Source organism: Myotis myotis, unplaced genomic scaffold, assembly GCF_014108235.1.
Source record: "Myotis myotis isolate mMyoMyo1 unplaced genomic scaffold, mMyoMyo1.p scaffold_m19_p_12, whole genome shotgun sequence".
Classification (NCBI taxonomy): domain Eukaryota; kingdom Metazoa; phylum Chordata; class Mammalia; order Chiroptera; family Vespertilionidae; genus Myotis; species Myotis myotis.
The window spans coordinates 26183602-26201796 of NW_023416316.1; the positions used below are offsets into that span (position 1 = coordinate 26183602).

An 18195-nucleotide genomic window follows, 5' to 3' on the forward strand; every position below is an offset into this window, starting at 1 on the left:
GAAGGGATGTGACACAGAAGCTTGGGTCTAACTACAGGGTGGAAGGGAAGGTGAGGTGGTTACAGCAAGGGAATAATGAGTAGGTCACGTTAGCTGGAGTATGCTGTGAATGAGGCAGAATAATAAGACAAAGAGCTGTAGAGGATAGTGGGTTGATCATGGAAAACCTTGAATGTCAAACCCAAAATGTTTAAACTCATCCTATAAGAAATGAAGACCCATCAGAGGTTTCTGAACAGGGGAAGGGGGGTTGGTGATGGTCCTATACAAGTCACTCTCTGAGACTTGGCTGTTTCATCTGTAAAATGGGCTAACCCTACCAGCCTTATCTCATCGCAGTGTGTGAGCATCGGAGCCCTTGGCCGCAGTGCAGCCCTGAGCAAGGCTTATTGCTCAGCAGTACAACAGCTGTTTCCAGTTCCTTCGGAAGAGTGTGTCTCAGAAACACCTGACACGTGATAGTTCATCTCTGTGGCAGGGCCAGATGGGAAATCTGAGATGGAAAAGGAACATTTTGAAACAGAACATATTTTAAGTTCTCTTGTAGCAGTCAAATCAGATCTGTATTTGATTTCATTTTATTTTGTTTAGAAAGAAACAGGGACTGCAAGGAAGGAACAGCTGCCAGAAACAAGGACTGGAAAGAAGTATCAACAGCAGATTGTGTGATCTCCTCACATCAAGGATGAAGACAAGGGGTGTGTGTAAGACAGAGAGCGAGCATGAGTGAGTGTGTGTTCGAAAGTGTGTATGAGTGTGTGTATTCCAGAGTGCACATATGCACGCGTGTGTGGGTATGAGTGTGTTGGTGTGTCAGTGTGTCTGTCTCTGTAAAGGTGTGAGTTTGGTGTGAGTGTGTCTGTGTCTGGGGGTGCACATTTGAGGGACACAGCTGGAAGCGTTGAAGGGGGACAGAGAGAAAGGCACTCCAGCAAAATTGCTGACCTGTTTACACCTCTCCCACCATGTGGAATACTAAGAACAAAGCAAGCCGGAGACAGTGATCCCCAGGCGCTGCCAAGACTGGCAAAACCTCCTCCCACAGGGACACCAGAGCTTTACAGACAGAAATCACTGCCAGCCCAGGAGCCTTACCGGGCTGAGCTGTCCCGGGAGCGCCGAAGCCATCTTGCCACCATTTGTTCTATTCTGTGGGCTTTCCGTGTCTCCAGCTCTTCCATTTACCTAAACGGAAGAAGAGTTTCCTTGAGAAGCTAGCCCACACATTTTGAAGAGGATTCCGACAAGTCACTCTGATGCTTCCTGTATTTGCCCACTTTGAGACACGCTCATCACAGCACGGGGCCCTCCTTCTAGCTGGAATGAACATACACAGGCGCTCCGGGGCCACCGAGTGAACAGCGTTAGCAGCCCTCGGCCCTGAGGAGCCCTCGGTCTCATGGTAAGCAAGTCGGCTTCCCATCTAAACAGTTAAACATCAGGATGAGAGAATAAAATAGATAAGGCTTCTCCGGCTGTGACTGTGACCTCCTGGGAGAGAGATACCTTACTGCGCGACACGGCCCCCGCCCCCCGACCGTGTGTGCACCCCGACAGACAGCGCGACTCAGTGCTGCCAGCATCAGCAACTGCACGCCGCACAGGCCTGTTCTTCTGAGTGCTGCTTCTTTTGCTCAGTGTTTTATATTTAAATTTTGAATAGGTGATTCATTGGCATAATTCAAACCCTACACCGTAAAAGGATATACAGTTGCTGTATTGTGCACTTAGAATGTTGTTAAGAGGGTAGATCTCATGTTAAGTGTGTTCTTACCACAATTTAATAAAAAGTACAGTGAGAGGTCTCTCCGCTACCCTTACCTGCCTTCATCCACCCAGTTCCCACACCCCTATGTCATCACTGCTCTCCTCCTCTATTTGTCTTTCCAGACGTTCTTTATGCCGACACAAGCAAATATAGGTTTCATATTTCCTCCTTTTAACATAACACATGTAGTACACCATACACATTGTTCTGCACCAGGCTTTCTTCTCCTCAGAATATAGTATAATTGTGTTATCTCTCCACATCAATACACAGAATGCTTCTTCATTCTTTCTGACAACTACTGAGCATTAAGTTGTATGAATGTACTGTAATTTAAAAGTAGTCCTCTCTTGATAGATGTTTGGGTTACTGCCAATCTTTTACTATTTCAAATAATATTGTAATGTATCGTTTCTGCATGTATGCAATTATATAGCTGGATAAGTTCCCAAATATTGATTTGCTAGGCCAAAAGTTATATGCATTTGTGCTTTGATAGATAGGTATTGTCAGATTACCAAGAAAAACAATACATGTGTGGAGATTCCAGTTCATAAAACAATATATATTTATATTCTTTTCTAGTCTAGTCTATTTCACTTTCTTAAAATACTGGTCTCAAATCACCAAGTTAATTTCACAACACAATAAATAATCACACAAAATAAGATATGACATTGGGAAATAACCAGGAAACAGAGAAAATATGAAAGGAATTTTAAGAGGTTGCGTTACTTAATAATACACAAAGACATTTGAAAACCTTGATGACACAGATGGTTTTCCAGGAAAATACAAAATGACCCTAAAAGAAATAGAAAATCTAAATAAACAATTACCATAGAAGAGAAAGGTGTTAAAGAGCTGTCCCTCCTGTCCCCCCCAAAAAAGGCCCAGACACAGACAGGTTGAAAGGTGAATTTTAAATCTATACAATGTACCTTATTCCTGATAATCTTTTTGTTTTATTTTAAATATAAACTTATTATTTTGGAATAATTTTAGATGTATAGAAGGTTTCAAAGATAATATGGAGAGTTCCCATATATACCCTTTATGAAATTTTCCCTAATATTAACATCTTATGTGATCATTGTACCTTTGTCAAAACTAAGAAATTAACATTGGTCCAATAATATTGACTAAAATATAGACTTTATTCAGGTTTCACCATTTTTTTCCACTAATGATCCTTTTATGTTCCAGGATCCAATCCAGGATAATGTTGTTTTTAGCCAACTTAGTTTGTTTTTCCCCAAATGCTATTTTAGCTATTCTAGAGCATGAAGAAGGAAAGCTTCCAAATTCTTTTTAAGCAGCCAGTACAATTGTTGATACCAATTCTGTTAAAAACAGTACAAAAAGGGCTCTGGCTGGTGTGGCTCAGTTGGTTGGAGTGTCATCCCATGTAGTCACATTCTCATAAACTCTGGATATTATAATTTAAATATATTTGCTAACTGGATGGAACGTAACATCTAATTATTGGTTTAAATATATATATTTAAAAATTATATAAACTAAAAATTATATAAAATAAGCATCATATTTTAAGCATCTAATACAGTCCCTCAGAGATTACCACTGTTTGGTGGGTATTCACACTTAACTTTGCCCTAAATCTGTAGAGACCCAGAGTATGTATATTAAAATATTTAGTCCACAAACATAGAATCATGCTATACTCAGTGGTCTGCACCTTGCAGTTTTTAACCTGTGAATATATCATGACATCTTTCCAAATTTGAGCTCATTACTGTTTTGAAATTATTTAATAATTAATACATCTGAAGATTTTTCATTCACTATGGCCATTTGCATTTATTTTTTCCTACTTCTGATTTTCCCTTATTTTCCTACTGGAATGTTTACCTTCTTGTTATTGTAAAAGGTCTTTTATAATATCAATTATTTAATGTCCCTTTCCCAAGGACACAAAGCCACATCATATTTCTGTGAGACTTAGTATGGAGGGTCAAGAATGTAGATTCTAGTGTCCTGACAACACAGAGACTAATCACAAAGTGTAGAAAAGGACATCCAACTGAGTCCACAGGATACTGTTTTCAAATAGTATCAATTGCCTCATCAGGCCCTTAATGGGAGTAAATGAACTGGCAATCTAGGATATGGACATTAATCAGGTTTGTTTTATGTCTGAGCATCACATTTTCAGCGCCTTTTCATAGGGGACTAGGATGGTAAGGAGATTAAAGCCAGCTCTGAAAAATCAGAGAATGTTTGTTGGACAATGGCCTGTGGGATCATGGTTCACAAACAGCCACCAGGTGGAAGAGACATATTCCACATAATTCTGGGAAGCAGAGTCAGGATTAATGGGGGTAATGCCACAGAGAGGGAGACTTCAGCTTGGGCTAAGGCTAGACCTCTTTGCTGTTCCTAGGGATCCGAGGATGGAATGAGTTTTCTCAAGAACTAGCAAGATTGCCCTAGCCAGTTTGGCTCAGTGGATAGAGCACTGGCCCTTGGACTGAAGGGTCCCGGGTTCAATTCCGGTCAACGGCATGTACCTCCATTGCAGGCTCTATCCCCGTGGGAAGCAACCAATCGATGCCTCTCTCACACCGATGTTTCTCTCTCTCTCTCTGTATCTCCTCCTCCCTTCCACTCTCTCTAAAAATCAGTGGAAAAACATCCTCCGGTGAGGATTAACAACAACAATAAAAAAGAATTAGCAAGATCCAGGTCACTGAAGGCAGTCACGCAGGGGTTGAATAACTAACTGCACTACGATGGAACACAGGGACACGACACCGGAACACAGAGGCCGGATGACTTCTGCAGTTCCTCCCACCCATGCAACTGGAGGTCTAAGAACCAGGCCAGATGATATTTGTTGTGTTTTGTCTTGAAATTCCAAGGCCCACATCTCCTGGAGTTTCTGGGAATCCTGAAGTAACCATGGCAGTGGAAGACACAAAATCTCTGATCTCTACGTTCTTTCAATCTCCAAATGACTGCAGAGGTGTCAGGGATCTCAGACATATCCTTAAGGACTACAGACTGTCAAGCCTGATATGGCTCAGTGGTTGAGCATCGACCTATGAACCAGGAGGTCACGGTTCGATTCCCAGTCAGGGCACATGCCCGGGTTTCAGGCTCTGTCTCCAGTGCGGGGTGTGCAGGAGGCAGTCAATCAATGATTCTCTCTCCTCATTGATGTTTCCTTTTATATATATATATATATATATGTATATATATATATATATTTTTTTTTTTTATTGATATTTTACAGAGAGGAAGGGAGAGAGATAGAGAGCTAGAAACATCGATGAGAGAGAAACATCGATCAGCTGCCTCCCACACATCTCCTACTGGGGATATGCCCGCAACCCAGGTACATGCCCTTGACCGGAATCGAACCTGGGACCTTTCAGTCCGCAGGCTGACGCTCTATCCACTGAGCCAAACCGGTTTTGGCATGATGTTTCTATCTCCCTCTCCCAACCCCTCTCTGAAATCAATAAAAATATATTAAAAAAAAGAAAAAAGAAAAAGAAAAAGACTGTCAAGCCTTTCCGTTGCTTTCGAAGGTCACCAAACTGCAATGATTACTTAAAGGGGATTGTTAGGAAGTTGCTGCCAAATACAATTTAGCTAATTGATTTCTATAAACATATATGACTCTAATTAAGAGAATTAATTTGCATTATATATCTGGCCTGTGGGTAGGCACATGCCTTCATCCAGGGATCCCCAAAGACCAAATAAATAACTACATCAACCGAGCCATTAGAAGTGCTCCCTGACTCAGCCAGGTCTGAGCAGGAAATTTTAAAGTCAAGAAAATGACCTTCTAATGGTTTTAGTATTAGCCTCTGAATTGTTGGGCTAATGGAAGAAAATAAGAGCCGAGATAATCCCCAAACATTTGACTCTTTTCTACAATTCCACTGCCAAGAAGCCATCTGGCCTCTAATTGTTCTGTCACTCGCTGTTGGACCTATTGCTAGAAAGCTTCTTTACATAAAGCTGAATCCCACCTCGCTGCCGCTCCAGTCCTCCACAGCAGCACTGCCCCCGGGCCCCTCCCACCACCACCATCCAGAATAAATCAGCTCCCTCTTTCATACATCAGCCTTTCTGGATTTGAACATAGCAATCTTTTTTTTTTTATTTTTAATCATAGTTTACTTTCTTCTTTTTTTAATTTTTTTTTAATTTCAGAGAGGAAGGAAGAGGGAGAGAGAGATAGAAACATCAATGATGAGAGAGAATCATTGGTCGGCTGCCTCCTGCACACTCCTACTGAGGATTGAGCCCACAACCTGAGCATGTGCCCTGGCTGGGAATTGAACCGGTGACCTCTTGGTTCATGGGTTGATGCTCAACCACTGAGCCACACCAGCCAGGCTGGACACTAGTCATTTTTAAAGACATTCCCCAACCCCATCCCCAGTGATTCCAATGTACAGCAAAGTTTGAGACTCACTGCACTAAACACTTGCCAGGTGATGTCATTTACTCCCACAGTTTCAGCTGCTTTAAGAACCAGCTGCCTCTAAGACAGTGTTCTCAACCTTGGCTGCACATTAGAATCACCTGGGAATCTTTTTAAAATCCTGATTTCTGGGCCCCATCCTCCGGAAATTCTGTTTCTTTGTTACTAATGTTGTGGCCCCGCCCCATAACAAAGAAACAGAATTTCCGGAGGATGAGGCCCAGAAATCAGGATTTTGAAAAGATTCCCAGGTGATTCTAATGTGCAGCCAAGGTTGAGAACCACTGCTCTAAGATATCTCCACCAAGATGTGCATGCAGTAAGCACTTGAGCCGATTATATCGAAAACAGAATTCACTGTGCTATTGTTTTTTTCTCCACTCTTCAAATTTCCACTCGAAGGTGGAACATTTTGTTGAAGGAGACTACCTTTTCTAACTTCCCAAGTCAAAAATTTGGGAATCATTCTTGACTCCCCGCCCCCATCCCCCCCTTTCATGCCCCACACTGAGCCAGCCACCAAGTTCTACTGACTTTGCTCCTGATTATCTTAACCTCTCCCCTCCTCTCCTTTCTTAGGGCTAGTACTATAGTTCAAATGTTGATTCTGTCTGAGATACTATAATAACCTTCTAGCCAGTATCTTTACTTCTAGAAGCACTCTTCATCAGTCTGTCCTCCACAGGCTGCCAAAGTGATACAACATGTCATTCAAATCATGTCACTTTTATTTGCAAAATCCTTCAGTGTTTCCCCTTCATCTTTAGGATAAAGTCTGAGCTCAAGAATTACAATAATATTACTAATAACTACATTAACAATATACTGTTTGCTGTGTGCCAGGAATGGGCTAAGTAATTTACATGTGTTATCTTATTTAATTCTGATTACAATCCTCATTTACAAAAAGGAAACTGAGGCATAAAGACGGTACACATTTTAGCCCAGAAGTGGAATTTCAAATCAGACTAGCTGGTTTGTCTCTGGAGCTGGATCAACCTTTCCATCCCCCTGCCTCCCTCTGGGCCTTGGGAGTCAAAGCCTTTTGTGATCTGGCCCCTGACTATCTGTCTATCTCATCTCCCTCACACTGTCCACTCCCGCAGAACTGAGTGACCTACTGTTCCCCAAACAGGCCCTGATTTCTCGCACCCGCATGCCTCTCAAGATGCTTTTCCTCTGCTTGTCCTTTTTATACATCAAGTCCTGTTCACTCTTCATGAGCGCGCAAGGTAGTGCACGGGACTAGCACAGACCATTTCTCTCTCCAGCTCTCTCTCTAAAAACTGACAATGCTCCATGCCCCGCTGTGCTCCAGGACTGGCCTAAGGCTTACATTCCATTATGTTGTGACAATTCTTTAAAAACTATAAAGTGCTATGCAAATGAGCCCCCCAAAAGTCAAAAGCTAAATGAAATTGTTTTATTTTCGTTTCTTATTTTGGATCGACACCACACATCATCCCTGTTCCTCCTCTGCCTTTCCTTTTAGCCTCTGCCTCCAACAGGAATCCCCTTTTTATAGAAAGGACATGGAATGTCCGAAAGGAGGTTTACCATGGACCGAGGAACAACCAGTGTCTCACAGCTGTTTCTCCTGGTTTTCTAAGCCCCTGGGGCATGTAAAGGAACTCTGGCCATCAGCTCTTCTGCCATCTTACATTTTTACAAGGAAAGTACCCTAGATCATCATCACCCCAGAGTGACAGCCCCCAAATGAAACTTGACCTCAACCTGTCCTTATGACTTTTGCCATGTCGGCAAACTGCCAGACTGCCACACCTGTAACGTACATAGCCTCTGTAAAAGGATTCTACTTTAGCTTCACCCTAGACCCGTGGTCGGCAAACTGCGGCTCGCGAGCCACATGCGGCTCTTTGGCCCCTTGAGTGTGGCTCTTTCTAAGCCTTAGGAGTACCCTAATTAAGTTAATAACAATGTACCTACCTATACAGTTTAAGTTTAAAAAATTTGGCTCTCAAAAGAAATTTCAATCGTTGTCCTGTTGATATTTGGCTCTGTTGACTAATGAGTTTGCCGACCACTGCCCTAGACAATACTATTCATTAAATCACAGGTTTGATCATGCTGGAGTTTTCCTTCCCGATACACATTAAAATAAATATACAACTATTTAAATAAAAATGTTCATCCATGTATCACCTAAAATCATCTTGGGTGCCATGTGGTACAAAGACAAGCCTCTGGGAAACATGGGTTCAGGACAACGTCATGCCACTCAGATTTCATATCTGCATAACAGGATTTGATGTCTGTCAGGAAGGGCTTAGCTTCTTATCTAGCTCTGTACAGATGGCCTCTGCATGGCCCTCTGGGAGCTACAGGGCAGCACGAGGCACAGTCAGCACTAATGGGGCCTAGGCTGTGCCTTTCTCTTGCTAGTAATCTCAGGACATAGGGACCCAGGCCACTCCAAGTAGGAGACTAGAAGCTGATCACACAAGCCATCCACTTTCTCAGATGGACAGTGAACTGGATGTGGGAAAGGGTTGATGCTAACAGTGATGCTACCTGCAAGGTCTCACCTCACCCCAGCTATACCTGAAGGGGCCCCATAAGTAGCCTCAAGGTCAATGGCAGAATGACATTGCTGGGTCGGCTGCGGCTACTGAACCCCTTGTGTCCACCCTACGCAGGAACAGAGCGCTGTACAGGGAGACAGGAGATCTGAAATCAGGTTCCTGCTTTGTTACCAGCAGGACGCATGGCCCAAGTCATTTCCCTTTCCTCCCTGAGCCTCAACTTTCCTATCTGTGAAGTTAAGGGGTTAAGCATGGATAAACCTTGAAAGCATTATGCTAAGTGAAAGGAACAGTCATCAAAGACCACATATTGGTGGTCTCTTTCACTGAAGGAGAAAACACAGGGAGAGGGCAGGTTGTGAGGAAAGATGAAGGGTTTGGTTGGGGACAGCTGAACTGGCGTACTGGAGGGCCATTCATGGATATGTCCAGTAGACAGCTGGAGCTGAAATAAAAACTAGATGGTCATCAGGTTGAAACCATGTAAACGAATGATTATCCTGAGAGGAGCTACATACCCAAATCACTGAGGTCCTTTAAATGACACCAACGCCCAGTTCCACATAGGATTTCTTTCATTTGGAAGTCCAGAATAGGCAAATCTATAGTGACAGAAAGCTACTAGTGCTTGCTTAGGTCGAGGGAATTGGGGGATAGAGGAGAATAACAAAATAGACAAAGCTGAGTACCCTCATGACGCTTACATTCTAGGGACAACTCTCACTAGACAAGAAACAATAGACATAATAAAGGAAACTAATTAAGAATGTTAGAAAGTGATAAGGGCTAGGAAGCAAAAAGAATCAGATTATCCATGCCATGGAACTGGAAGTCAGAGGTTGGGCTGAAGTCCATTCCCTTGGAGATCTTGTTATGGGTTCTCCCACTCATATCTCCAGAGAACCCCAGAGTTCCTCTCTTTCTTTCCAGTTCTCTAAGTCAAACCTCCAGGGAAGTGCTTAGCTGTGACATCCCTGGACAAACACGACCATGGCTCCCACTTTCTGTTCTTCCTCCCTGAGTCAACTCTAACATCCACACTTTCATTCAAGAAACGCGCATTGATTAGCAGCAAGGTGCCGGGTACAGGGGCTGAGGGAGACACTGAGATAAGCAAGCACAGTTCTCACCCTCAAGGAGTCCGGAATTCACCCGGGGAATCAGAGATATAAACACCTACCTGTAATTCGGAGCAGAATGGAAGAGGAGGTCTGCTAGAGACATGAGCAAAGGTTGCAAGGGATCTGCACCACCCTCTACAGCAGCGGTTCTCAACCTGTGGGTCGTGACCCCTTTGGCAGTCGAACGACCCTTTCACAGGGGTCGCCTAAGACCATCCTGCATATCAGATATTTACATTACGATTCATAACAGTAGCAACATTACAGTTATGAAGTAGCAACGAAAATAATTTTATGGTTGGGTCACAACATGAGGAACTGTATTTCAAGGGCCAGAAGGTTGAGAACCACGGCTCTACAGTTTTCAAAGCGCTCCCATAGCATGGATGATCTCAGTTGGTGGTCACATCTGGACCCTCCTCCTTCCACGCTATGACAGTGCTGCTGGGCTCATGGCTCTTCCCCAGGGACCTCTCACGTCAAGAGCACAGGCTTTGACATGACCTGAGTTCCAATCCCAACTCTCACTAAGCATGTGCTAACCACCATTCTTGACAAGTACTTTAGCCTCCCTCAACCTGTACTGTCACATGTGAAGTGGGCTGCCTTCACCTACCTCACACTAAATTAGATTCTATATACATATGAAGTATTACCAGAATACACTGGATGCACAAAGAAAGTCCTCATAATGGTAGTTATAATAATGTTGCTGTCAATTTCAGGTTATCCTCTCATCTATATTGTGACTTATGTGTTCCATCTATGTCTTTTTTGTCATCCTAACATAATTCCTAGGCTGCATGTCCCTCCAATTGCCCTCGGTCCTAACGACTGGGCAATAAATTATTGAATAAATGAATCAATCAAAGGGAAATTGGAATAACAGAGAGAGAAAAGGCATAGATAAGTCTTGAGTGTCTGGTCTGGATGCCTGGAGACAGTGTTCCCTTTCACTGAAGGAGAAAACACGGGGAGAGGGCAGGTTGTGAGGAAAGATGAAGGGTTTGGTTGGGGACAGCTGAACTGGCGTACTGGAGGCCCATTCATGGATATGTCCAGTAGACAGCTGGAGCAGAAATAAAAACTAGGCGGTCATCAGGTTGAAACCATGAAATGAATGATTATCCTGAAAGGAGCTGCATATCCAAATCACTGAGGTCCTTTAAACGACACCAATGCCCAGGTTCCATCAGCCCAGAGACGGGCATTTAACTGGTCTGGGGTGGGTCCTGGTCAGGGTTTGTTAAAGGAACTATCATTGTAATGTGCAGATAGGGTTGAGCACCACTAGGGTAGAAAGAGCAGAACTACAGAAGGAATGAACAAACCCTGAGTGGCACTATCCTTTCTGGGCCTGAAAACCCAAGAGAGTCATGAAGCAAACTGAGAAGAAATGGTCAGAGAGAACTGAGAGCTGGAGAGAAGGAAGGTTAAAAAAGGGGTATGGAAATACTTTGGTGGTTCTCCCATAAGTTAAACTATAGTTATCATTGATCCAGAAATTCCATTCCTAGGTATATACTCAAAAGAGTTGAAAGCAGATGTTCAAACAAAAACTTGTACATGAATGTTCATAGTGACACTGTGCACATAGTCAAAAGAGGGAAACTACTTAAAGGTTCATCAATGGATGAATGGATGAACACATTGTGGCATATCCATACAATGGAATATTACGCAGCCATAAAAAGCAATGAAGTACTGACACATGTTACAACATAGACAAGCTCCAAAAACATTATGCTAAGTGAAAGAAGCCAGACATGAAAGGCTACATGTTGTATGATTCCATTTATATGAAATATCCAGATTAGGTAAATGCATAGAGATAGAAAACAGATTAGTGGTTTCCAACTGCTCAATGGAGGAGGGTATAGGGTGTGTCTATTTAGTGGAATTAGATAGGGTTAATGGTTGCACAACATTGTGAATGCACTTCATGCCACTACATTGTGCACTTTAAAATGGATTTTTAAAAATAAATTTTATGATATATACATATATATATATATTTACCATATATTTACGTACACACAAAAGAATATGTGACCATTCATGCCAAATCAGTCAAGATAACCAAAAGATCCATCCTGAAAAGGGACCACAGCCTTGCAATTGGGACCTCCCTGGTGCCACCGACGGCTGCACAGCCACACCAACCAGGGCGGGACTGGAAGCCTGTTAAGGCCCTTCCAGTCCTAGAGGTCCTTGATGGGCTAACTGGTTTCCTCTGTGCCAAGGGCAACACAGAAAATGACACCCAAGGTCTCACAAGGCGTCCATTTTATGGTTGTCATATTTATTCTGTGCCCCATCTCCAGCCGGTTCTGTCCAGCCATCTTTGGTTAAAGGTAATAGCAATGGAATTAAGTCAATAAGCCTCAGAGCATCCCAGGGAGGCAGGTCACCCTCAAGCACATTATCCCCCCACTTAACAGATGGGGAAATGACGCCACAGGAAGATTAAATAACCTGCCCAGCCTCAACAGCCTGCCACAGGTGGAGCACGAGCCAACCCCAGCCCTCATGCCCGCTCGTGAACGTGAACGGAGAATGCTCTGGATAAAGGGTCCCATACAGTGTGGGTGATTTGCACAACAGAGGAAAAAGAAATAAGCACAGAGGTGACCCTTAAAAACACTCCAATGTCCCTTTCCCTATGTCTTCCCAGAACGCCATGAGAGAAGGGTGGTTTTTAATACACAAGTCTTAGATGAGAGCTGGTGTGGGTGTGGGGGTGGTCCTCAGAGGGTGTGGGTGTGGAGGCAGTGAGAGGTCAGAACAGGCCTGTAGGCAGCAAGTGGCCTCAGTGACTAGGATCAAAGGAAGGGCCAGGCCAAGCAGGGTTCTATCGGTGACCTCTATCCTCTGTCCCCCACAGGGCTCTGCACAAACTGGTGAACTCTGGCCTGAAATTATGTCCATTTCATTCCTTTACACAAGTGAGTGCTTGGACATCTAACATGGGCAAGTCCCTGAGAAACGCATACAGATGAATTGGACTATCCCTGCACTCAAGAAACTTGAAATACCATCAAGGAGTATTCATAAATCTCTAAAACACAAAGCAAAAATTAGTAAGGACCACAGCAGAGAGGCTGGTAGAATATCTGGGGATTGGACGGTGGGAGATCACATCAGCTGTGGACACAGTAGGGTGATACCGGAGCAGGCCTTGTGTAAGAGGTGACCAAGCTGTGAAGAAGAGGCAAGTGAGACCTGCAGGAGTGGAGAGAAGGGCACTGGGGCAGTGGCTGGGGAATGGCATAGAAAATGCAAAGAAAGGAGATGGCACAGAGATACACTGAAGACAAGTTCAGGATTAGGGCTGAGGGGGACAACGGGTCTGTGAAACAGGGTTGAGAGATTTAGTGTAGGAATGGCAGGTAGAAGCCATCACATCAAAGGTCTTAAGTGTGGAACTAAGGAGGTTAAATGTCCCTCCTAGCGACATTGCTCAGCACTGTAGCTTGTTCACAGTAGGCACTCAAATGTTGGTAGAGAAAAATGCAGAAAGGCGATTTAATTTGTGGGAAATACAGGACAACTGTGAAACAAGACACCAAAATATTGCCTCAATTTTTAAAAACCAATTAATATCTAGTCAGTACAACGCCTAAGTTTATTTTAACTATCTAAAATATATGTTTTATTCCGCCCTAAATGGAGACCATAATAGTTGCCATCCGCTTCTCACCCAAGAACGCTGTGAAAATTAATGATGAGGTAATGTCTGTGAAATGTTCAGAGCTCTTTGGAGATGTGTGGCAAAAGGCATCGCTAGAATTAATATTTAAAGAGATTCCACCCAGCTCTGATCTCTTTTTCTGCAGACTAATGTTACGTCCACGGGATAAGGTGGATGCCAGATTGGCCTCTAAATAAACCTTTCCAACAGACAGCGCCCAGAGCAGGTGCCTTCTCCTGAGCCCCTTACATGTGGCTGATGCAACCACACCAACAAAGCAGGAGAGGTTTCCTATTGGGCCGTCCAGGTTTATCCAAGGCTGCGGGGGCAGAGAGCATCAGACAGCAAAGGAAAGGAGATTTCAAATGGTGGTCTTCTTTGGGACCCTACTGGTGAAGCATGAGTCCAGTGAAGACTTCAAGGGGAATTTTAGCAAAACCCACATCCTAAGCCAGTTAACATTTTTAGGTCAAACGTAGTACCTAAGAAAAGAAGAAATGAGAATAGCTCCGTGGGCTCAATTACAAATGGAGTGGCAAAAATAATTTCAAAAGTTCAAGGGGAAAAAAAATCAATCTATTTCCTTCCCCAAAGCTTTCACTTCTATAAATACACTCACACAAATGGACCTAAGACCACTCTGCCTTCTGAAAACGCTACCTGTCTGGAATTTGCAAGATAAACAATGTGTCTGAATTGCTTTCAACCCAATGAGACTCCAACAATGCTCTCCAATGGCTTCTCTCTTCTTCTTACATAACACCCATTCTCCCCCACCCACCCACCCCCACCCCTGATTATAAAGGTAATATATGTGCTTGGTAGAAAATTTGGAAATTTTTCTTCCTGGAAAAGAAGAAAATAAAAACTTATCCACTATACTCCACAAGCTGCTAATTACCCTTCTAGACTTTTGGGTGAAAATACACATTTTCAACATAATTGGGAACTTACTGTATGTACTGGTTTATAGCCTGATTTTTCTCTTAAAACAATTCTCCTGCCTCTTTCCTGTTCTAAAACATTCTTTTTCATATAGCTAGGAGGGTCGTTTGTAAAGCTATCGCTGGACAATTGGTTTACTTTAGCAATGTCTGTATTACAATGTTGAGATAAGCATCTTTGCATAATACATCTCTAGTTATTCGCTGAGGATGGATTCCCAGGAGAGGCACTGCTGGGTGGAAGACTGCACAGGTTTTTAAGGCTTTAGATATGGCCAAATTGCCCTCCAGAAAAAACCCAGGCTCACTCCCTCAGACAATGGGAAAGTTATTTCCCCCAACTGCTCACTGACCCCTGATTTAGTAGAGTTATTAATGAAGTGCTGCTGCTTTTATTTGCAGCCTTTTGATTACTCTAGACTAGAGGCAGGTTTTCCCCCATATGTTTAGTCTCTATAGATTTCCCCCCATATGTTTAGTGGTTTTTCAGAGTATTCTTTCAATTGTGTGCATCTATTCATTGGAAAGCCAATATCCTATTCCCTCTCCAAAGAGTATTTACCCAACCCCGCCAAGAGCAGCCCAGTGCCCCCCACACCACCCCCTCAGCACCTGCCACCCACATTTTCACCTTGGTGCCCTCCACTCCTTTCTTAACATTTCACAGTCCCAATAGTAAGTCAGACTCAAAAACCAATAATCAGTAATTTGTTTTCTCATCCCTTCATTTGCCTGATAGCTCTTGGGGGTCTGTAATGCTCCAGGCGCCATACTAAGACATAAACAAAACACGAGGAAAAGCCCAGAGCGGGACAGTTAATGAGGACCAAACTGCAGAAGAAGACTTGAATTAAGGGAAAACGTGGAGTTTTACTGGTAGGTGAGGGTACAGGGCAGACTAGGCAAAGGTCCTGAGACATGCTAAAGTGTCATCTTTTGAAGGACTATTTTCGTTATTAAGGCATGGGAATGAGGGGCTAAAGATGAGAATGAAAAGTTAGTTCATGCTGAATTCACCTGCTGTTCTGCTCTCTTCCCTGCACCTCCACTCTGCTTGCAGTCCCTGGCCCTTCTCCAGTGCACACTCCTCCAACAGCCTTCTGGAGAACCATCCTCACCATCCATCTCTCCACACTTCTCTGCCGGGGGTGGGGGTGAGGGGGTGGGGGAGGGGCAGGAATCCTGGCACTCACACCAATCTACTCAGCAACCCCCAATGAATAGATGGTTTTGTTTGCTGATTCCTGGGTATATGTTTGATCAGTCCAGCTAGAAAAGAAACTTCTGGATAGTGATACATTCTCTCATACCCTTAGCCTCTCAACATATGGCTAACTTATAATAGACAATCAATAAAAGCTTATGGAATCTAACCAAATTACATTGGGTAGAATAAATACAAGAGAAAGCACGAGAGTGCACCATTTGTAACTATCATTCAGACAACTGGGGAAATGGAAACTGTCTTTGAAAATTAGCTCTGAACAGAATCGTGGCAGAGGATAGATTAATTCTCTTTAGGCATGTAATTCTACGTCTACCTAGACATTTCTCAGTGAGGCACACAAAAGGTACTTGTTAAACTGTGCTGCACATCCCAAGAAGCTCTGTGAGCAAAGGTCAATATATTCTGGAGATTTGGATTTATTTTTTTCTTTGCAGAAAGGCAGGAGGAGAAGAGAGGAAACAAGGCCCCTAATACCTGCATCTCTGCTGGGATTTTCCATGTTGATAATTCCAATTCAAAAAGGAAAAATTCGAATGCCACCTGGGGGGAACTAGCCTCATCATTCATTCTTTCATTCAGGCAACAAGTGTTTGGGGGTAATTCTTCCCTGCAGGCAAAGAGCCCATTCATTCCTCAAATGGCTAGTCTCTCCCTGTTGTGGGTTGGATTCCTCCAGCTCTGGATTCAGCCCCTTCCATAGCATTCATCACAATGCTTTACTTGTTTGTTCTCACACTGGTCTGTGACCACTACAAGGTCGATGACTGTTCCTCTATCCCTATGTGCCCTGGGGCCCAGAACATCACCCTCCAATTAGTGGATGGTCAACCTATGTTGTGAAATTAAATGTAGTGCCAGGGCTATAAACGACCTTAGAACTAACCCAGTCCAGAGACAGGGAACTGAGGCCCAGCCATGGGAAGCGACCTCTCCAAATACACACAGAGTTGCTAGCAATGAAAGAAAAGAAATCCAGGATGCTAGCAATGCTGGAGGAGTTAGGAGGCTGAGGGGCTTAATGGAATTTAGAAAGGATGACGACTTGGGGGAAAACCAAGTCTGAGTCTGGACAGTCCCTCAGGCATGGAACAAGCCTTCCCTCTCTTCTCCATGACAACCCTTCAGATAATATAAGAAGGAAATGAACATTTATTGAATATTTACCATGTGTAGGTGGGAAACAGCGATCATATCCTCCATGTGTCTTCTGTAAGTTTAACACTCAAAGATAATCAATTAAATAAGCAAGTAAATAATGTGCCTCAGGTCATGCAGCTAGAAAACCCAGGTTTGACAGTAAAAAGTCCAGTACCTTCTCCTGCACCTCAGTGCCTCGCTGACCCTAGTCCTGAGGCTGCAAGGTGCTAAGGAAGAGCAGCTGGACAGAGTGAGAAAGTTCACAGGTGAGCGTGGCCATGACCCACTGGACCTTAGTTCAGCAGCCTTCCCATCCTCTGAAAGTTAGAGAGCAGGGACCATCCCTCCTTAATACGAGGCTGACAGATCATCCTTCCTTCAGAAGCAGGTATAGGACAGAGAGACACAGAGGCCCACATTTGCCCTTGACTTAGCTAGGACACCATTGGTGACTATAAAGAGCAATGAGGGCAGCTGGGAGCTAGATGCAAGTAAGGCAGTCATCATAGTCACAGGCCTTCATTTCTTCAGTCAACACTGTATGCTCAGGACTGAGCCCTCTTCTCAGCTCTGGATTGAGTGAGCAGCAGGGCTCAGCCCAAGAGAAGCTCAGAGTCAAGTGGGACTGGTTCCACAGAAACACCCTGTGACCACACGACCTGGAGAGGTTATCTTGGAGGGATGAGGGGGCAGGAGTGGGAGAGCTTCCCCGGCCTGGAAAAAGATTTCCCAGACAAAGCAGGACGTTTTGGTGTGGGGATATTTCCAAGCGGTTGCATCGGACAAGCCTTGGCAAATGGGAAAATCGCTGTTCTTTAAACCCAGAAGCAAAACGAGAAGCAGAGATCTCTGAACTGCTCCAGTTCCCTGTTCGTGGGCTCCAAGCAGTGCAGCTGGAATATCTGCCTTACTAGGTGGTCCTTATGGTCCCTTTCAAACCTGAGGTCCTTCCAGTTCAGCTTTGGTTGGATGGCCAGGAAGAGGACAACCAGGGCCCTGGTGGGCATACAACTGAGGGCACCTCTGGGTGTAATGCTTCACTGGACTTTCCCGTCTTTCTCTATCTTACTCACTCACTAGGGCTCAGTTTAAATGTCAGTCCCTCCTGGAAGCTGCAGACAGGGCAGGGTCTGATTCACCTGTCTTCTCCCATCCCCTCCCACCCCCATCCCTAGGCAGGCCTTTCTTAGCAAAGCATATTGAACTCTGTGGAGCAGAGTCCAGGAGGATGCTCTGGACAGGTGTGAGGCAGTAATCCTGGAGCAGCAGTGACAGCCATGAGCAGAGTTGGGAGCTGCTCG

General features: G+C 44.0%; 1 protein-coding gene across 9 annotated transcripts in view; it reads right to left on the bottom strand.

The window, feature by feature from the left end:
* Positions 1 to 18195, bottom strand: part of FRMPD1 (FERM and PDZ domain containing 1) — a 110983-nt gene that overhangs the window by 39577 nt on the left and 53211 nt on the right. For all 9 annotated transcript variants that reach the window (XM_036330341.1, XM_036330344.1, XM_036330348.1 and 6 more), the window contains one exon: positions 1096 to 1185. In XM_036330341.1, the coding sequence (XP_036186234.1) occupies positions 1096 to 1181 (86 nt within the window). In that variant the 5' untranslated portion in view covers positions 1182 to 1185. The remainder of the gene's footprint in view (positions 1 to 1095; positions 1186 to 18195) is intronic.